Source organism: Macrobrachium nipponense, chromosome 1, assembly GCF_015104395.2.
Source record: "Macrobrachium nipponense isolate FS-2020 chromosome 1, ASM1510439v2, whole genome shotgun sequence".
Lineage (NCBI taxonomy): Eukaryota > Metazoa > Arthropoda > Malacostraca > Decapoda > Palaemonidae > Macrobrachium > Macrobrachium nipponense.
The window spans coordinates 117,528,699-117,551,167 of record NC_087200.1 but is presented as its reverse complement, the minus strand read 5'-3'; the positions used below and the strand labels follow the sequence as shown (position 1 = coordinate 117,551,167).

Sequence of the window (22,469 nt, the reverse complement as noted above, 5' to 3'; positions counted from 1 at the left end):
GGCTACCAAAGGCTTTGGTTGATCCTCACACAGTATGTAAAGGTTGTAGGGGACAAGTGTGTATGCATGATTTTCGCTGCACTGAATGCGAAAGTTTAACTGATTTGCAATGGAAGACGTATGAATCCTACGTTAATAAATTAGAGCGTGACAGGATCAGGAGGTCTTCCTCCAGGAGTAAATCGGTTAGCAGACAGGGTATTAATGTATCCCCTTCTAACCCTCCTGTAGAGTTTGTAACTCCTACCCCGTAGTGTTGCCTTCGGGCCCTCAAGTGGTGTCTGCGGAGGGTAATGCCTTTTTGCTTATTTTGGATTCGTTGAAGACGCTTGAATCCAAAGTGCTTGCCCTTGAAAATAGGCAAAGTGCTAAGTGCAGTGATAGTGCCCCTAGTGAAGTGGAGGGGGCGTCAGATCGGCCCTATAGCGCCTCTAGGCTGGGACCTCTGCCGGACTCCCAGGACTCAGGGAGAGGGCATGTCGAAAGCCGAAGGAGGGTTACGGGGATCCCCCACCGATCTGACGTCCCTTCAGCAGTTCCTGTAGACGCTTCCCAGGCTGCCAAGGAGCGTGCTCGAGCACGCCTCCTTAAGGATTGTTTTTCGTCCTCTGACGCGTCCTCCCCGCGCAAGGGGTGGGAATCTCGTCCGGATTGGCGGCCTCTGAAGAGGACCTTCCAAGATCAAGACGCTTCACGTCATGCTTTGCCTGATTGGCGGTCTTCTCCGGAAAGCGTAGCTTTTCCGCCCCAGAAGAAGACTAGGACGTCATCTGACGATGACGCCTTCGAGCGCCCCAGTCGCTCTAGAGCCAGGGCTTTTCCTGTGAGAAGGAAGAAGGCGTCCCCTCGCCTTCTCACAGGCACAGCTCTTCTCCTCGTAAGGAGACTTCCCAGACTGAGATCATCCTCGCTATGCAACGTCAACCGGATGCTTTGCTTAAGCAGAAGGAGACGGTTCCTCGTCGCAGGAAGGACGACAGACTGCTGATCAAAAGGACCAGACAGTCTCCTCCGCCTTCTCCTCGTTCTTCCCCGTCTCCTGGTGTTTCGCCCTCTAGACTTCGTTCTTCTCATCAGTGTTCGTCTAGAGGTGGCGGTAGACGTCAATTGACTCTTGCTCCCTTGGAGAGAGAGAGGTCTCATCGCGCTCCCCTCTCTTCTCGGCGAGAGGACGATCGGCATTCTGATCTCAACGCTTTTGCGGACGACGAAGTTGTACCTGTTGGACGGACTTCAGTACATGTTGATCCTTGTAAGGAAAGAGCGTCTTCCTTTTCTGCTCGTGTCGACGCTCAACGTGACGCTCGTCAGGATGCAGGACCTGAATCTTCGCGGGACGTTCTTCAGGACGCTTCGCGGGACGTTCGGAGGGACGCTTCGCTCAACGCTTGTTTGGACGCTCAGATGGACGCTAGGATGGACGCTCCGCTGGACGCTTGTAGAGGAGTTTGTAAGATCGCTTTGGACGCGTACATGGAAGTTCGCTCTCACTCGGACGCTTTTCCCTGAGTCTCTTGCTGACGCTTCACGACTTCGTGCAACATCACGTTCACCTCAAGCTTTGGTTTCTGACCCTGTGACTGTGAAGGATTCTGTTTCGGGTCCGCTCCCCACTTCTTCTCGACATCGTTCGGATTTGAGACTCGGAGCGAAAGGACTTTTGCCTCTTCCTTCGGGGTTTCACTCTGGTAAGGAATAAGGAAGAAGGGGAATTAAGCTGTTTTTCTGAAGATGTTGACGGAGAACAGCCTTCGACGTCTGCTTCTTCGGACTACCAAGTCTTGGCTCGGCTTCTCTGTGATTCGTTTGGGGATACCTTCCTTCCTTCTGCTCTGCCTTCTCCTCCCTCGCAGTTTTCTTCGTCGAAAGCAAGCAAGACGCCTGGTTTTGTTAAAATGAAGACTTCGCTATCGACCAAGAGGGCTTTCCGTAAGGTTAACACCTGGATGGAATCTAGGAAAGCACAAGGAAGGACACACACACCCTGCCTCCGTCTAGACTTAGCGGTAAGGCAGGGATGTGGTACGAAACTGGTGAAGAGTTGGGACTGAAGGTTCCTACTTCGGCGCAAGGAGATTTCGCCAGCATTGTGGATGCCTCTAGGAGATCTCTCTTAGCTTCAGCTAAAGTTTCGTGGACGACTTCAGAACCGGATCATCTTTTGAAGGGCCTTTTCAGGTCCTTGGAAGTCTTCAACTTCTTAGACTGGTGTCTGGGAGTGTTAGACAACCAGTCTCGTAAGCCAGATTCGATTAGCCTCGGGGAGCTGTCCAGTGTATTGTCATGCATGGACAAGGCCGTCAGGGATGGCTCGGAGGAGTTAGCCTCTCATTTTTCAGCAGGTGTTTTGAAGAAGAGATTGCTTTATTGCAATTTTGCAGCTAAATCTGTCTCTCCCTCACAGAGGGCAGAGCTTTTGTATGCGCCTTTTTCGAGCCATCTCTTCCCCCCAGGCTATGGTGAAGGATCTGGCAGTAAGCCTTCAAGAAAAAGCCACTCAAGACCTTTTGGCTCAGTCGTCGCGACGTCCTACTGGCCCTTCCATGTCTTCAGGAGGCCAATCTATTAGAAAGCAGAAGCTCTTTCGTGGAGGAACTTCAGCTAGATCTTCACCCTGAGGAAGAAGTCTTCCTAGAGGTAGAGCCCCGGCTAAGTCTAGGGGCAAGAAGTGAGAGATCCGTCCTTCAGTCGCCGGTAGGAGCCAGGCTGCAGTTGTTTGTAGAAGCCTGGAGAGAGAGAGAGAGGCGGACACCTGGTCTCTCAACATCTTAGAGAAGGGGTACAAAATCCCTTTCGTAAAGTCGCCCCCGCTGACTTCCACTCCCAGGGACTTGTCCCCGTCGTATCCTCGAGAAAAGCGGAAGATACTTTTCGACCTGCTCGAGAAGCGAGCAGTGGAACAGGTCTTAGACCTGGCAACGCCAGGATTTCACAACAGATTGTTTCTAGTTCCGAAACAGTCGGGAGGGTGGTGGCCGGTCTTGGACGTAAGTCGTGGGAACCTCTTTATAGAGAAGCAGAGGTTCAAGATGGAGACACCTCAGTCAGTTCTGGGGGCCTTAAGACCTGGAGATTGGATGGTATCACTCGACCCTCAGGACGCCTACTTTCACGTCCCGATACATCCCCAATCAATGAAGTACCTTCGGTTCGTCCTGAAAGGAAAGGTATTTCAGTTCAGGGCTCTTTGTTTCGGACTGAGTACGGCCCCATTTGTGTTCACCATCTTATTGAAGAATGTGGCGAGGTGGCTCCATCTTTCCAACATCAGGATCTCGCTCTATCTGGACGACTGGCTCATACGAGCCTCTTCGCAGACCCGGTGCCTGAAGGACCTGCAAACGACTCTGTCTTTAGCTGCGTCCCTGGGACTTCTGGTGAAATTCGAAAAGTCACATCTGACCCCAACACAGTCCATCGTGTAACTGGGGATTCAGATGGATTCAGTGGCTTTTCCGTCCCAGGAACGTCAACAACAAGGCATAGAAAAAGTGTCAGCCTTTCTAGGGAAGGATTCATGCTCGGTTAGGGAATGGATGAGTCTGCTGGGGACCATTTCCTCGCTGGAGAAGTTTGTTTCCCTGGGGAGGCTACACCTCCGACCTCTTCAGTTCTTCCTGTCGGACAGCTGGACAGACAAGGGGACAACAAGGACAACTCGACATGATTTTAACCATCTCAGAAGAGGTAAAGAGCCATCTAAGATGGTGGCTCGATCCGTTGAAGCTGTCAGAGGGCATGTCCCTCAAGCTTCGGAACCCCGACCTAGTGTTGTTCTCCGACGCGTCATCCACGGGGTGGGGAGCAACACTAGGGGGGGAGGAAGTGTCAGGCACCTGGAGAGGGGAACAGGTAGCCTGGCATATCAACTTCAAAGAGCTGGCAGTGGTTCAGTTAGCGCTCCGGTTCTTTCAAGACAAAGACTCCCGTCGCATGGTCCAAGTCAACTCGGACAACACCACATCCCTGGCATACTTGAAGAAACAAGGAGGAACGCACTCTCGCTCCCTGTTCGCTCTAGCGAAAGAGATTTTTCTTTGGGCGAAGGCGAGAGAAGTCACGATCTTAACAAGGTTCATTGCCAGAGTCGAGAACGTTCGTGCGGATCTCCTCAGTCGACAAGGACAATTGCTGCCGACAGAGTGGACCCTCCATCAGGACGTATGCCAGGAGCTGTGGGGTCTTTGGGGATGTCCTTTGGTGGACATTTTTGCGACATAAAGAACGGCGAGACTTCCTCTTTACTGCTCCCCGGTTCTCGATCCGGGAGCAGTAGCAGTAGACGCCCTTTTATGGGATTGGACGGGCCTAGATCTCTACGCATTTCCCCCCTTCAAGATTCTGGGGGAAGTGATAAGAAAGTTTGCAGCTTCGGAAGGGACGAGGTTGACGTTAATCGCCACCTTTTGGCCCGCAGCGGACTGGTTCCCAGAGGTGATGTCCTTCCTGGTAGATTTTCCGAGATCTCTTCCTTTAAGGAGAGATCTACTCAAACAGCCCCACTTCGAGAGGTACCACAAAAACCTCTCCGCTCTGAGTCTGACTGCGTTCAGACTATCCAGAAGCTGGCCAGAGCGAGAGGTTTTTCAAAACCTGTGGCTAAAGCTATCGCCACCGCGAGGAGATCATCATCAATCGCGGTGTACCAATCGAAGTGGGCAGCTTTTAGGAGCTGGTGTAAGAAGAAAGGAGTTTCCTCTACCACGACCTCTGTGAGCCAGATCGCCGACTATCTACTTTTTCTCAGACGAGATTTGAAGCTTGCAGTGTCGACCATTAAGGGCTACAGAAGTGTTTTATCTGTGGTTTTTCGCCATAGAGGTCTAGACCTAGCTAATAACAAAGATCTCCATGATCTATTGAGATCTTTTGAGACCACCAAGGTGCCTCTACCGAAGTTGCCTTCTTGGAACTTAAACGTGGTCTTGAAGTTTTTAATGTCAAGTCGCTTTGAACCTCTTCACACTGCGTCTTTGAGAGACTTGACGAAGAAGACTGTATTCCTAACTGCTCTGGCGACGGCAAAGAGAGTTAGCGAGATACAAGCTATTAGTAAGCACGTCGGCTTCAAAGGGCATAATGCGGTCTGCTCTTTGGGAATGACGTTTCTGGCTAAGAATGAGAACCCCTCCAACCCTTGGCCTAAGGCGTTCGAGATCATTGGTCAAGAGCTAGAAAGAGTCCTGTGTCCTGTCAGGGCTCTAAGAGAATACCTTCGGAGAACAAGGAATTGTAGAGGTTCTGCGGAGAACTTATGGTGTTCGGTCAAGAGACCAGATATGCCCATGTCCAAGAATGCGCTGGCATTCTTTTTAAGGAACACCATAAAGGAGGCCCACTCATCTTGTAAGGATAGTGACTTTGGACTGTTGAGAGTAAACGCTCACGAAGTGAGGGCTATTTCGACCTCGATAGCCTTCCAGAAAAATATGGCCCTCAAAGACATTTTGAGTGCCACTTTTTGGAGGAGTAACTCAGTGTTCGCCTCGCACTACCTACGGGAGGTGAGAACGACGTACGAAAACTGTTACTCTCTTGGGCCATATGTCGCCGCAGACACTATTTTGAGGGCAGGAGGTAGCACTCATCCTTTCCCATAGAAAAGGGTAGGTGAGTTTTTCAGTCTTTGTTTTGTTTATGGTTGTAGGGTCGGCCGCCGAATGTGGACTTCCCTTCTATTAGCCTTTTTATGTGGGAGTATTGTGTTAGGCTAACTTAGGTGGTGGTTTTGCCTCGTTGCCCTCAGAAGTATGGTCATGGTCTAGTCACATTGTGGTCACGTCCCCGTTGACAGATCATCTAGAGCGCACCAACTACACAGGTGTGACCTGTGTAGTTGGTGCGCTCTTGTTGGTAACTCTAGTGAAGCAGATGCAGGCTTGGGTGACAGTAATCATGAAGTCAGCTATGCTAACAGGTAAGGAACCAAGATGTCAATCATCTACATGTATATGTTTCCTAAAATCCTTTTCTGTCTCTTCCACCGCCAAAGGTGGGATTCAGCTATATATATATCTGACAGGTAAGTTTCATGAACAAAATGATATTGTTAAGATACAATAAAGTTTGTTCATACTTACCTGGCAGATATATATATAGCTGTATTCTCTGAAGTCCGACAGAATTTCTAAAAACTTACGACACACGTAGTGGGAGTAGGGTGGTTAGTACCCATTCCCGCCGCTGGGAGGCGGGTATCAGGAACCATTCCCATTTTCTCAGATTTCTATCTCCACTGTCTCCTGAGGGGAGGTGGGTGGGTACTTTAAATATATATATCTGCCAGGTAAGTATGAACAAACTTTATTGTATCTTAACAATATCATGTTCTTGGAGTTGTGAAGTGTGCAGTTTGATAGCTCTGATAAAAGATATTTGTTAAGTTACTTACCCAGTAATGTATTATTAAGTAACTTCCCATTAATTATATAGCTAAAAGTTTCTATAATTGGCAGCTAGAATTTTGAAAATATGCGAGTTGCGCAATTTCTAGCGGCTAAGTTACGAGCTCCCACCCATTTTTGGGGCTGGAGATGAACAACTAGCAAACATGGCTTCAATTTGTTTCTGCTGGCTGATTATTGTACTACAACTGATAGCTCCAGCTTAATTTTGGAATTCGTTCTATCTATGTTGTATTCTCATCACTTTGGTGAAGTACTCTGATTATGTTTGGGCACAATTAGATAGTTAGGCTCTATTATTTCTGATTTTGAAATTTTGTATGATATGACTTTACCGATAATGATGATTTCGGCTGAACTTAGTGTGTCAGACTCATTGCTGCAATACTCATCTGACTAAGGAATCATATGATTCACACATTTATTTGCTCAGATTGTAGGGAACAAATTTGTTCAATAGACATAAGATGTGATGAATGTAAAGATTAGGACTTGAGAATAATGGAAGACCTTAAAATTGCATTTACATAAACTGGCAAGGGATAGAGAAAGAAAAGCCATGGCTAGACGAACTAACAAAGCTTTGGTTAGCCAGGAATCCCGTCAGGATGATATTGTTGATCATGATGTCAATGTTGTTGAACCTGTCATTGCTATTGACCCTGTTCCCAATTCTCAATCTGTACCCACTCCTTTACCAAGCTCCCTTAATTCTGAACCCAACACCATTGCCTGTCTTAAGAGTAGGGTCGATAAGAGGTTTGAATCTATTGCCGAATCTCTTACTGATTTACCTTCTGTGAAGGTCCTAATGGTCGGTAGGAGTGTTTCGGAGCATGCAGTAGCTCCTAGTGTTGTGCTGTGGTAGAGGAGTGCCTGTTAAGAAATCCAAGGAGCACTGGAGTCCACAACCTTCCTGCAGTTTCGCGCTGGACCAGTTTTTCCGGGAAGATCGTCAGTCCTCTTCGGATAGCGTAACTTCGGACGGAGTCAGACGCTTACGTGCGTTACAGCGCTCGCCCGCTTGCGAGACTGACTCGCCTCGTTGTGTATCGATAGGAGTTTCGACTCGTTCGCCTCATTTGTCTCGAGTTGTTTCGACTCTTTCGCCTCAAGCTGCTTCGACTCGTTCGCCTCATTCGTCTCGAGCTGTTTCGACTCGTTCGCCTCATTCAACTCATACGTCTCGTGTTGTTTCGACTCGCAGTCGTTCGTTTTCGAAGAAGAGCCGTACGACAGCCTCGACTTCGTCTTCGCCTAAGGATGATTCGAAGGCCAAACCCTTGCTAAAGGATTCCACTTTGGGTCCCTTTAAACATCAACTTCAAGAATTGATGGTCTTTTTGAAGAAAACGAGCCAGACGGAAGAGGAAGAAGAGGCATCGGCTGTCCTGTTGGAAGAGGAAACTCAAGACCAGGATTCGAAGCCCTCTTCTGCTTATTCTAGTCTGTTAAGGTTTCTTTTACAGATTTATCCGGACTTTTTTGAACCAGCTTCGCCTTCACCTCCGTCGATGTTTGTGAAGGATAGAAGATCAGCGCCTTTGGGGTTACCGAAACCAGTTCTTTCTCAGTCCTTGAAGAAAGCACTGAAGGAAGTAGAAGAGTGGCTTGCTAAGAAGAGGAAGTCAGGCAAGGCTTCGTTTGCCTTCCCTCCGTCGAAGCTGCAGAATAAAACCTACAGGTTGTATGCGACAGGAGAAGTTCCTTTTTTGGGAGTTTCTGCCTCCTCCCAAGGAGACTTCTCCGGTCTTGTGGACTCTCTCTCAGAAGAGCAGCGTTCTCGGCTGCGAAAGTGTTGTTCTCTTCACCCGAGTTAATCACCTGGTGAAGAACTTATACAAGTTGATCGAAGTCTTCAGTTTTCTGGATTGGACTATTGCAGCGTTAGCCAGGAAAATTGAAGATTGCCAGTCTCTGGATGAGGATTTTTCTGCCAACTGGCTCAATATGTTGTCCTGTGCGGACAGGGCAGTGAGAGACGGTTCAGGAGATTGGCACCCTATTCACTATGGGAGTACTAAAGAAGAGAGAACGGTGGTGCTCCTTCACATCTCGAGGAGTAACCACAAACCAAAAATTGGCTTTGTTGTTCTCCCCCCTGAGTAAATCTCACCTGTTTCCAGAAGAAACCATCAAGCATGTGCTGTCGGACCTCGAGAAAAAGACCACCAATGATCTTTTTCAGTCAGCAAGAAAACCTAAGGAACCTCCAGCCAAAGCTTCTCCTCTACCAAAGCATCCCTTTCGACAAGGTAAGTCGAAATGGTAGCAGAGACCAAGAACTAATCTACGAACCACCTCCAAGTCTACCAAGAAACCTTCCTTTAAGACAGATAAATGATCGGAAGGTCCTTCACACACCCGTGGGGGCAAGACTCCACGACTACTGGGAGGATTGGAGTTGAAGAGGAGCAGAACAGTGGGTAATACAGGTGCTTCAAGAGGGGTATGTGATCCCTTTTACGCAGGATCCACCACTGTCCAATACACCTGTCTGTTTGACAGCATACTCTACAGGATCAACAAGAGCTTTGGGTTTAGCCAAAGAAGTATAAGAGCTCATCAACAAAGAGGCCATAGAGGAGGTAACAGACACGAACTCCCCTGGGTTTTACAACAGGCTCTTTGTAGTCCCCAAAGCATCAGGGGGATGGAGACGTGTTGGACGTAAGCGCTCTGAACCTCTTCGTCCGGAAGACGAAATTCTGAATGGAAACCAGTCGATCGATAATGTCAGCCATCCAACCGGGCGACTGGATGGTATCTCTCGACATGAAGGATGCATCTTCCATGTCCCCATCCATCAGAACTCCATGAAGTTTCTGAGATTCGTCTTCAAAAAGAGTCTTCCAGTTCAGAGCCCTCTGCTTTGGTCTGTCAACCGCCCCTCAAGTATTTACTCGGATTCTCGCTCCTCTGGGAAAGTGGTTGCATTTGATGGGGATCAACACAGCTTTTTACTTAGACGACTAGCTCCTGAGAGCCAGATCCAGTCGTCAGTGTGTGAAGGACTTGGAGAAGACGCTTACTTTGACACAACAATTGGGTATCATAGTAAACACAGAAAAGTCCCAATTGATTCCAACTCAGAGGATTCTCTATTTAGGGATGATACAAGACTCTAGCTTTTTGGGTTTTTCTCTCCCTGAAGAGGATAGAGTCCTGCCTGTCGACAGTCCAGCAATTTCTGGTTCGCCTGTCCTGCTCAGCGCTCGAATGGATGAGCCTACTCGGGACCCTGGCTTCATTGGAGAGTTTTGTCAGGTTAGGACGCCTACACATGAGGCTGCTTCAGTTCTTCCTGAAAGCAAATTGGTCTCGGAAGACACAGTCGAACTCTAGTTTTCCGCCTGACAGAAGAGATAAAGGTGGATCTTCGTTGGTGGCATTCAAGGGAAAGATTACAAGAAGGAATCTCCCTAGTCGTGTCGAACCCCGACCTGCGGTTCTTCTCAGACGCCTCAAACCGCGGATGGGGAGCCCTCCTAGGAGACGAGAGTATCAGGTCTGTGGACAGAACGAGAAAAGACCTTGCACATCAATGGGAAGGAATTGAAGGCCATCTTCTTAGGGCTACAAGCGTTCGACCACTTAGTCATCGGAAGAAACGTAGCGGTCTACTCGGACAACACCACAGTGTTGTCATATGTACGGAAGCAGGGAGGGACCCACTCGTTCTTTCTCAACAAGATAGCCGAAGATCTCCTCACCTGGATGAACGAGAAGAGGATCACCCTTTTTCCAAGATTCGTGCAAGGGAGAATGAACGTACTTGCAGACGAACTGAGTCGGGTAAATCAGGTGTTACCAACAGAATGGACTCTGAACGAGAGAGTGTCAGGACCTCTGGAAGCTTTGGGGAAGACCATCAATAGATCTGTTCGCCACATCGAGGAACAATCGCCTTCCCATTTTCTGTTCTCCGATTCCAGAACCACTAGCGTGGAGAACAGATGCGATGCTGCTAGATTGGACAGGACTGGACGTTTACGCTTTTCCTCCCTTCGGGATGATAAGAGAGGTCTTAAATGTGACAATGACCCTAGTAGCGGCATTCTGGCCCAGGAATGGTGGATTTTCCCAGACTACTTCCTCAAAATCCATCGCTTCTCAGACAACCCCATTTCAACCAATTTCACCAAGGGTTGTCCGCTCTGGCCCTGACAGGATTCAGACTGTCAGGTACCTGGTCAGACCAAAAGGGTTTTTGCGAAGGGCGTCAGAAGCTATTACTAGCTGCAGAAGCTCCTCTGCCAAGCTCTACCAGTCCAAGTGGAGAGCCTTTAGGTCATGGTGCAGATGACATAGCATCTCTTTTTCTGAGACATCTATAACAGAAATTGCGGAATTTTTGTTATTTCTGAGGGATACCAGGAAGTAGGCCACTTCAACTATTAAAGGATATAGGGCCATGCTTTCATCGATTTTCAAGCATAGAGGCCTCGACATTTCGTCAAATAAGGACATCAGTGACCTGATCAGATCCTTTAGTTCCTCCAAGATTTTCAAGCTTGAAGAAGTGGAATGGAACTTGGATGTAGTTTTAAGGTGGCTCAACGGCCCCCAATTTGAACCATTGAATTCTGCTACCTTGAGGGACGTAACTAGGAAGACACTATTCCTCGTCGCCTTAGCCACAGCGGGAAGAGTAAGTGTGTTGCAGGCGATGAGTAAGGAAGTGGGTTTCGCCCAGGGCAATGCAGTTTGCTCTTATGTAACAGACTTTCTTGCTAAAAATGAGGATCCTTCGAATCCTTGGCCCCGTTCTTTCAAGATAAAGAACCTAACGGACTTAGTTGGGTTGGAAGATGAGGAACGTACATTGTGTCCGGTCAGAGCCATCAGACACTACTTGACTAGGACAGAAACTGTGAGAGGAGAGTTGAGCCGACTCTGGTGCTCGGTGAAAGACCCGTCTCGACCTCTTTCAAAGAATGCAATGTCCTTTTTCCTGAGGAGTTTGATCCGAGAAGCGCATGCCCAAACTCAGGAACATGCTCTTAGGTTGCTGAAAGTGAAGACGCATGAAATTTGTGCAGTAGCAACGTCTTTGGCTTTCAGACAGAATATGTCTCTTATCCTCCATTATGCAAACTACATTCTGGAGGTCGAAATCGGTGTTTGCATCGCACTATTTGAAGGAGGTAGAAACTACTTACGAAAACTGCTTTAGATTGGCACCGTTGTCAGTAGCAGGAATGGTGTTGGGAGAGGAAGCATAGGGGGACCTGGTTTTTTCCCTCTACTATCTCCTCGCCTTGAATTTGAGGTTTTTTGAGTGTGTGGGAAGCCTGGGGGTACATGTACGTATCCACCAGTTCTTATATCTGGATAAGGGTACCATATGGTTTTTAGTGTAGGTGATGGTTTTGTGTGGTTTTTATCTGGTCTTTTCGCCCAGGGCAAGGGCAAGTTATTGTTGTTTTTGTCAATCATCGGTGCACTTCCATGATTGCAAAAATCCCACCATTAGTAGGGACGACCCTGGCCTTTACTGCCACGTCTCCTACATGTGATGTGAGCGCCGACCAGAGGCAGTATCTACATGTAGCTGCTCTCTCACAAAGTAAGGTACTGCAGACATTATATATAATGTGAGCATATGACTGTTGTTTTTGTTTATAAAACTGTCCATATACCCACCTTCCGGGTAATGTGGAGTCAGCTAATGTAATTGTTTGGTAAGTCACTTATGTGAAAATTATATTTTAATGATAAAATAAGGTTTCACATATACTTACCAAACAATTACATAATCAAAGCCCTCCCTCCTCCCCACAGATGGATGTTGCTGCTCAACGAATTGAAGAGTCTAAGCTCAGCAGTACCAGATATTCCCGAAAGTGGGCGGGATCTGTATCACCTACACAAACAATGGCAGCGCTGCTACCGCTGCCAGGAATTTGAATTTTCGACTGCCAGGTAAGAAAGCGTACAGCTAATGTAATTGTTTGGTAAGTATATGTGAAACCTTATTTTATCATTAAAATATCATTTTCAGTTATTTACTAAGAGGTAAGAACCTCCTCAGCCTTTTCATAAGTTTTGCAATCGGAAACGTAGTCATACACACAAGGAGCCACATAGTTGGTGAGAAGAACTAATTTGTCAAGTGTAGGAGTAGTTGTCTTAACAGCTTGGACGGAGTTAGTAAATGTCTTCAGCCAGTGTGTTCATTCCTTGGCAGCCTGGGCAGAGTCGGGGTCTACTTCAAACCGTGGTGGGCATACAAGCCATTCCATGGCGATTGAAAATGTACTATAAATTGATATAAACCTGATAGAGACTGAACTATGGTTTTATTGTACAGACAATTCCTCTGCAACAAAATACACACAGTTAGTTACAGATTCCAACCATAATAAACACATATAAAAGAACAATACTAAACAAATAAAGTACAAACAGACAACATAAGACAAATAAAGGAGGAACCCCAAAGGTAAACAAACTTCAAGGACCACAAATATATAGGAACTAGTTATTTAACCTCACTCGTACCACAAAGTTAGGTCTGGAGACCATTCTGCATGTGCCCAAAAGGGATCCACCAGGGTCGTCCTGAGATTTTCAACAATCACTCTATTGATCACTTCAAATTGGGGTAAGGCATAAGCTTTCAGGTTGTCTGGCGTCCTCTGAAACAACCAAACGAAAACCCTCTACTCTAGTTTTGTTGAACCTTGTTGCAAAAAGATTACTGTTGGCCTTTCTGACATATGGAATAGCCATTCCGCTACCTCTTGATGAAGTGACCATTCTGTCTCCAGGATCTGACCCCAACAGTTCAGTTTGTCTCCTACAACATTCCTCTTTCCTGGAATGCATCTGGCTGAGAGATCTATTGAATGGGAGACTGACCACTGGTGTATTTCAACTATCAATTTGTGAAGTTGATGGGACAATAAGCTCCCCTTCCTATTTGTTGACATAAGCTACAACTATAGTGTAGTCGGACATGAGGACATGGATTGCCCAGTCACCCTTTCTTGAAATTCCGTAAGTGCTTGTCTTACTTCTTTTGGTAGAGGAACCAGAAAATGGAATAATCCCTTGTAGGGGACCAGAACTCCTTGAATCTTCATTGAAGACAATCGTGAGGAACCAGTTTCTCCCCAGGGATGACAAGTAACCTAGAATGACCTTACTGCTGATGTGCTGGTTGCTTCTGTTTGGACGAGAAGGACTGGGCTATGCTCCTGAAGTTTTCTACTCATTCATCATATCTTGTTGCACCAGTACTGGATCCATTGTTTGGCACCTTCATTGATATTCAAGAAGTCTTGATCTCTGCAGGTGGGTCCCAGTTCACATTCACGAAGGATGTGTTGCAATTTTTGTACTGGATAGCCACACTGGCACTCACTAGTGGGTGAGAGTCCCCATTTATAGGTTTTGCTTCCAGAATAACCCACTCCAGTCCTTGCTCTATTTAATGTTACCCAGTCTTTTCTTGAGAGGGTTATTCCACTTGAAAGTTGTTCATTTGGGCTCTGGATGGCAGCATTTGGTGGGTAGTGGTCCCATTCTCTCCACTTTTCGAGCCTATGTTGGGCTGACTGTTCAGGATCCAAACTATGGATGGTCATAAAGCCCTTCCTGGACTTCAGTCTTCTGAATGCTTTTCTGTCCCGGCATAGATGTCTCTGCGGATGTGTGTTAGTGCATTATCACCAATCTGTATAGTGCGGGAAGAGGTGTTGGTTTCAAGGTGCCGGTTATTATTCTACATAAGTTAAGCTCAGGATTTATTTTGTGATCTTGATCTTGCCCATGGTGCTGAGCAGTATTCAGCAGTAGAGTAGCATAATGCCAGAGCTGTTGTTCTCTGTGTCTTCGGATCTGTTCCCCAGTGAGAGTTAGCAAGTTTGCCTAGTAGATGGTTTCTCGTGGCAACTTTTGACTTGAGTTTCCTTACATTTTCCGCAAAGGACAGGGTTCGGTCTGTTGTGACTCCCAGGTATACAGGGAAGTCAGCATGCTCAAGTCTCTCATTATTCCAGATGTTTAATTTTCTTTTTGCCTGATGATTATTTAGGTGGAATACACACACCTGTATCTTTACAGGATTGTCATTAAATGAGTTACATTTGTAGTACTCTGTGAAATGTTAAAGAGTAGCTGATAGTCTCCTTTCGATAGTTTCGAATGTGCGTGCTTGTGTGGCGATACATAAGTCGTCTGCATATATAAACCTTCTGACTGGTCATTTGTATAGATGTTAAGTTTTGGGGCCAGAACAGAGCATTGTGGGAGACCATTTTTCTTCCCATCCATTTCAACAAAGAAGCGTCGGGTTGTGAGCAATGATTGTATGATCTTTACAATCTTTGTGTTATGAACATCTTTGGCCAGCTTTAGAAGAAGCATTCTATGATTTACTGTGTCATATGCAGCAGTCAAATCTACAAAAATTGCACCGGTAATTTGTCTGGCCTCGAAACCATCCTCGATGTATTGAGTGAAGTTCCAGCCTGGTCTGGTGATAATTGTTCCAATGTTGGGCATAAGCGGGCCATTATCATTCATTCATATAGTTAGTAGAGAATGCATAGGAGGGAAATGGGACAGTAGCTTTTTCTGCTCTCTGGATCTTTTCCAGGTTTTAGTAGGTCAACAACTCTTGCTCTTTTCCATATCTTCGGGATATTTAGACTTGTTGCACAGTTGTTAAAGAGAGCAAGTATCCATGATCTGGTTGTTGTGATACCATCAAGTCCAGCTGCTTTGCCCGGTTTTAGGTGTTTTATGGCTTCTTGAAGTTTCTCCATGGTGAACAGGTTGAATTGCTCATCACTCTCGCATGATGCGGTCCATTTCAGACTTCATTTTCTTGAGGTATCCTCATTCTTTATTGGGTTGTTTGCCACAGAGTAGTAATTGGTTTGGCACTTTATCCGGTCTCACGGCGGCCACTCTTGTTCAAGTGTTTTTTCAGTATTCAGTTTCTTTATTGTAGTCCATGCTTCTTGCTGTTATGGGTCATGTCCCTGTTGCATATCGGTTCTTGCCTTCCATTTACCATGGAAGCAATTAGGGTCTCACTTAGGTTGATAGTATTTTCAGTGAATGGATCTGTATTATATGCTTGTACATATTCCTCATATAGGTCTTTACTTTGATCTGTTAGGCAAGGGATGAAGGTCTTTCTGCATCCTCTTGGGATATGTTTGCTGGAAACCTCCCACACAAGCATTTGGAAGTCTTCATAGTTCTCTGCTCTCGCTTCAATGGTGGAGATCTGGGGACTGATTTTGAGTCAAGAGGCCTGCTAACTGGTTTCATATCTAAAGTGATCAGTCTATGCTCATTGATCTGATGGAAAACGCCCACGTCGCTGTCATGTCTATGAGCATCCCCAGGTATAGGATTTTCTGGCTGGGCAAAAGATTTAACTTCAATTCTGTCGTGGTTCAGGCACCATGATAAATTTCAAGGACTATCCAGTCATTGATGTATCTCAAGATGCATAATCTGTGAGAATGTGCCCAGGGTGAACTCTGTGGGGTAGTTTATGGATCGAAGCAAAGAACCTTGAATGGATAGACTAATCTCTCCAAGGCTGAAGCAAAGAAACTTCTTGGATGATTGGTTACTTGGAATCTGGAAGTGTGCATACTTCAGGTCTATCATGAGCATGAAGTCATTCTTTCTGATGGCTGCAAGGACTGTGCATTAGGTTTCCATCTTGAACTGTGACTTTCTGGGAACCAGGAGGATGCACCTGTAGAAACCTGGAGAAGGGTCATGCACTACCTCCTCCAAAGCTCCCTTCACCATCATTTTCTCCGTTTGCTCTTGGAGAGCTAGAAGTTTCAACAGTCCTGGGGATTATGTTGATCAGTGAAGAGGAAGCTCGGAGGAGAGGGGAGGAAGGAACTTGAACGGTAATAAGTATCCACTCGTAAAACCTCAGCTACCCAGGTCCCCGTTCTTGGTGCTGCCCATTGCCTTGCCAGACACCCCCCACTGACGGCAGTGAGTCAAGAAGGGCGCTCATTTTATTGTCTGGCTCCTCTAGCTCTGCCTCCTCATTTGGGCCTGGAAGAGGATTGTTTTGCAATGCCAGCACGCAGAAGACCAGACGATTTCATGACAGCTTGATGTACGAGACAGTCATTATTGTCTGCTCTATGCCTGGCAACTGCAGTGTCAAGCTGGTCCTTGAGGAAAAGAGATCCAGAGCTTGAGATATCCATTCCATAAGGCTAGTATGGAATCTGTACTGCCAATTTTCAAGACTGTAAAGGATGGCATCTCTTCTTTTTAATAACCAATTGACCCACATATTAGCTGTTAAGTGAGCCATTTAAGATATTGTTGTACTACCAGATTGCAACAACCTAAAGAAGGCAGCATTTTTTTCAGTGTTGCCCAGAGAAGTGGAAGACATCTTAGCCACTGTTGTTACCCATAAATCAAGCCATGAAGCGGCCTGGAAAGCTGATGAAGTGGTTGATTCTAAGTCTAAGGCAATTGCCTCTTGATGAGTGAAGTATGGGCACTGCTTTATTAATTTGGTTTAAAGCAGTGGTTCTTAAACTGGGGTACCTGTACCCCCAAGGGGTACGAAACCTTAAACCTGGGGGTACGAGACATGATAGCCAGTGCAATGGTACCGTATATTTACCATGAGAAAGAAAAAAACATATTTAATTAATTTTTCTCTTACTATAATTGTCTCAATTTTTTTCAAGTTAGTGTGTAAACAATTTTCTTACGTTTTCTATGGTTTCATATAAGTTTTCTTGAGATCCCGTATGGTACATGTTAGCGCTGGTCCTGGCTCTAATCCTTGGCTTCAGAAGTTCACTAACTTTTTGTTCTTCGTTCTCACTGAGAGTGAGAGGAGCCAATGAGTACAGCTCACGTGATACAGAAACGTATTGCACAATGCACATGCACTGTGCTGTGAGTAGTTGAGTCGATGTGAACAGTGTGAATTGGGCCTGCATTGTATTTGATTGTGCTCGAGTGATTGATAGTATTGGGGTGAATTACTGGTGTGTGGGGCATTTTATAATGGTTATAGCATCCAGGTCTGCACTTTTCCAGGTATCGGTGTGATCAAGACCTAGTAATGATGTCTAAGAAACGTAAGTCTACATTCGTTACGGTTTTACCTGTATGACTGAGGCAGATGGAACTCAATGACCACTGTGCATACTCTGCAACACAGTATTTGCAAATGCAAATCTCAAACCATCAAGATTGAATGAGCACTTCAACAATCGGCATGGAGGCTTAGATCCTGGACATGACTTAAAGAGCTAGAAGATCAAGCGGGAACGATTTGATCGTAGTGGTACCCTGTCAAAGCTAGGTTTTGTGCCAGTTGAGAAACCTCTGTTGCAAGCATCTTATGAAGTTGCACGTTTGTGTGCAAAGAAAAAAAAGGCCACACTATTGCAGAGGAGCTTGTGAAACCTTGTGCATTAGAAATGGCAAAAATAGTGTTAGGGGCAGAAGCTTAAACAGATACCTCTGTCAAATGACGTTATCCATTCAAGGATTAATGATACGAGTCGAGATATCTTGCAGCAGGTGATAACAGACCTGAAAGCTAGTCCTGTCAAAGTGAGTATTCGGCTGGATGAGTCAACTGACGTTAGTTTTTGCAGTCAGTTGATGGAATTTGTTCGGTATGTGAAAGAGAAGGAAGTGGTGGAAGAATTCTTATTTTGTAAACCTCTGAAAACTACTGCAAAAGCAACAGATGTATTCAGTCTTGTGAAAGAGTTCTTGGAACATGTAATGACTCTCAACATGTGTGGTTCAGTTTGCACTGATGGAGCCCCTGTCATGCTTGGAAATAAATCAGGCTTTGCTACCCTGGTGAAAAAAGAGGTTCCCCATGTAACTGTCACTCACTGTGTGTTGCATTGTCATGCACTTGCTACAAAGACACTGCCAGAAAAATTGAAGACTGTTTTATCAGTTGTTGTGCATGCTGTAAATTTCATGAGGACGTGCAGTGAATCACCGTCTTTTTGCATCTTTTTGTGAAGAAATTGGAGCTGAGCACACAGTGTTCTTCTTTACCACACAGAAGTGAGATGGCCATTTTGAAATCAAGGAGTTCATTTTGTCTCTGGCATCTGGCAGATATATTCACACACCTCAATGAACTGAATGTCTCTATGCAAGGAACAGCAATGAATATGATAACTGCCAGAGAAAAGTTGTCTACCCTCACCAAGAAGCTTCCAGTGTGGATAAAGCGCCTTGAAAGTGGAAATTTTGCAAATTTCCCTTCTCTTAATGAGGCTGCTAGTGCTGAAGAAGAGCTGCCCATTGTGAATGAAGTAAGGGAACATTTACAAGAATTGATTCAGTCCTTCCAAGGGTATTATCACCTTGAAGAGGGTTATATGGCACAAAGATGGATATGGGATCCATTTCTTTTCAACCTTGATTCCATGGATGATAATGATATGAAGAATGATGATCTTGTGGAGTTGCAGATCAATGACAGAATCCGAATGGAGTTTGAAAAAATGCAACTGGATATGTTTTGGTGTGCGCAACTCCAAACATTCCCACAGTTAGCAGGGAGAGCTTTGGAGTTCCTCGTACCATTTGCAACTACATACTTATGCGAGGTAGGTTTTTCAACTTCTACATATCAAAACAAAAGCCAGAAATCGTTTGGATGCAAGTCATGACATGCGTCTGGCACTTTCAAAGAAAGAACCTCGTTTGAACATCATCATTAATGAGAAACAACAGCAAAAGAGCCACTAAAAATGTGTTGGTGTATTATGTAGCATTACTCATAATTACTGATATATTTGCATTCATTGTATCTTACTAATTGACACTTTTCATTTGAAATAAAGTACCTTTGTTCAGTAATTAAAAACTCCAATAATTTCTCAGCAAGGTTTGTATCACCAATCTTTTTCATATGTTTGTATGGTATTTATATTGGATGGGGTTATGAGAACATTTTCTGAGATATCAAGGGGTACAAGCACTGAAAAAGGTTAAGAAGTTAAGAACCACTGGTCTAAAGAAATGCCCAAGCCTAAATGAACCAGACCTGGATTAGCTTGCCTTGGTTGCAGGGAAACCTCGGAGGTTGTATAAAAAAAAAAACATATGTTGAGTTATTGGTGGAGGAAGCAGCTTGAAGGATCTACTGTGGCAGAATGAATTGTCCTACCCAGAGATAAGCGAATCCCCTTGACTAAGGATGAAATTAGCATCCATAGAGCATGGCAATCCCAAGGAAGACTCAGCCTCTTTCTTAGGTCCAAGCAGAGCTTTGACACTTGAAGTGATCAGAGGAGGTAGCCAAAGTCTCTTCAACTAGGTTGTTACACCCATGAATACGCTCAATGACCTTAGCGTATTTAGTTATAAATTCTTATGATCTGTATCTCCTACCAGGGCCATGAGAATCATGGTCTGGTCTGTTAACCCAGTCAGAGAGAGAAAGAACATCATTTTTCATCACTGGACCTTAGGCTCATTCAGGTTCCAGAACTTACTTAGGGGTCCTGTAAATCTGTAGATTGAGGAGTAACCATGTCCGGATATGAGATCCTGATCCCACCCACAAGACATGATATCATGAGTAGATGAATGTCTTTATCAGTTGCACAGCCATGTGTTGGGTTGTCATGACGTGAAGTATGGTCATGGCCGTGTGATGGAGAGCGTGGATTATAGTCATGACTGTGTGTTGGGCTATCATTTACTTGAAGCACGGTCACGGATGTTTGGGTGAGAGCACCCATTGCTTCCTCTATGGGGAGAACATGAAAGTGAATGAGAGCGAGGACTAAGGGGACAGTCTCTGTCCTGAGAACATTCCTTCACAATCAACTTCTTGACTGGAGCTTTATCATCTTTCCTAAGAACTTGGTGGACATTCAATTCCTGAACAGGATGAGATGGAGCAGAGACTTCATGTGCAGAAGACCATTCCGTAGAGAGCCTAGAGGACTCCTCTGGAGCCCAGAGGACTCTGGACTTGTGTTCAGTGGCATGAGCCGGTTTGTTATTACATGAAGTATGGAGAGACATGGCCATGCACCTCAAGGGAAGCACAGCTATACAAGGAAGTAGGAATGGGAACAACACGGTCAGACATGCTTGGACGGCCAAGTACCAGAAGAGGAGTGAAGGCCCAGGGATTGCCTGCAACTGTTCTTGCTAGGAGAGTTGATGAAGTCCTTCTTCCTCTTAACATCTGACAGGAATGGGTGTAACAGAAGACAAAGAAGAGGCAGATAAAGACAAGGACGAGGAAGGAGGTCTGCGATGTCTTCTTGGATATCAGTAGCTCAACACAGCTGTACTTCTTCAGAAACACACCTTCGATTCTGTCAAAGAGAGCCTGGGTGAGAAAGTGGAGGGAGCAGACATATATGGCTTAGGGAGGGACATCAATGGACACAGCATAGTTGGAGATGGCCATTGACAAATGAGATGATGTCACAGAGACTGTGAATGAGAGGTAGAATAATCTTCATGAGAAACAGCAGCAGCAATGAGAGGAGATTTTGGCAAAGAAGAGGTGGAACAAAAAGAAACTGGAATGCTTGCCACCAATGGAGATGAAAAGCCTTCCCAAGATGGTGCCGTTGGTATCCTCTTATACTTAATCTAATTTTCAAATCTCTTCCATTGCTCAGGAGACCAAAGGTAACACTCAGAACAAGGGTTACTTAAGCTGCAAATGTTAGCTTTACACTTACTACAAGTGGAAGACAAGTAATGGTTAGCTGTATCACAGGTGCATTTCAATAAATGCAAGAAACACAGAGACAACACAGTATCATACAGAATTCATACAACAAAAACAAAAGAAAAAATGAACACCAAAACGTAATATGAGCAGGAAGTGCGAAAGAACTGGCTTCTTTCGAGAGGTAAACACAAAACCTTCTTGCTACAAAGGCGATTAGAGAGAAACTGGTAGGATGATGCTTAGTGGGGGATAAGGTAGGTTGCACTGCTTCCTCCTACTCCCTATTACCTGACTCATTTGCCACCTATTCCTCCTACTCACTATTAGGTGACTCCAGTTGCCATATATTCCTTGTAATTTTTAACTAGACTCCAGCTGGTGCTAGAGAATTTATCCCTCCGTTAAGACCAACATTTTTTCCATATATGAACAAATGGCCAGAGATTGTAAGTTAAATTCATGAAATAGCGTAGAATGAATTGTCTGCTTTGCTATAACACCATTTGCACTACATAGTACATTCTGCACCATATAAGACATGGATCAAATTATAATGAATCTGTAAACTTCACAATCTTATCATTTCTCATAAATTTTCTTTTCCAGGTACGCATGGTCACATGAAATGTCATTTTGATGGAAAATTGAAATCCCAAGATACTGTACTTCTCAACTTATACAAACGAATGTTTCCTAAGTGGACCTTTGATCCATATGTTCCACGACCTCCACCTCTATATACCTTCCACTCTTCTGGGAATGTAGATGACCAGTCAAGTGATGAAGACTCCAATGTTGATTCTTTGCCTAAGAAAAGAGCAAAAATTGTAAATTTTTTGTCTTGATCATATTTTCCCTTTCTAATACGTACTAAGTTTTTAAAAAGAAAACTTTTCAACTTTTATCTAATGGTCCTAAAGAGTATGAGAGACTATAAAACATAAAGTACAGGTACACCACCACTTCATACAGGCTATGTATATACATATTATTTATATAATGATTCTAATTTCATTTGTTGCTGTTGTCCTAAATTAGTGAGTTTTAAGAATAAAGTTTTGATAGTGACATTTTTTTTTTATCCTATTCAAAGAAATTTTTTCCATCTTTAAATTACAATGTACAAGTTCAGGATTGTCTGATATAAATGAATTTATATATTTATATAAATTTCAGAAAAATCAAATTTGCCATATCTGCAAAATCTAAAAAAAAATTAAATTAGGCAGCTCCTAGCAAAAGGGAGCAGACTAAGAAAATCTTAAAAGTAAAAATAAAAATACAAATATTCTGAACTCAAATACAACTGCTTATCTGGTATATATGTCAGGCTTGCTTCATATCACACCCTTTACAAAATTCTT

General features: G+C 44.8%; 1 protein-coding gene across 2 annotated transcripts in view; it reads left to right on the top strand.

Moving 5' to 3' along the window:
- The window catches only part of LOC135219578 (pre-rRNA-processing protein TSR1 homolog), a gene marked incomplete at its 5' end in the record, with an annotated part of 192,625 nt that extends 170,452 nt beyond the window's left edge, over window positions 1–22,173 (top strand). For both annotated transcript variants that reach the window (XM_064256460.1, XM_064256459.1), the window contains 1 exon segment: window positions 21,712–22,173. In XM_064256460.1, coding sequence (XP_064112530.1) covers window positions 21,712–21,950 — 239 coding nt within the window.
- Window positions 22,174–22,469: the final 296 nt, after the last annotated feature.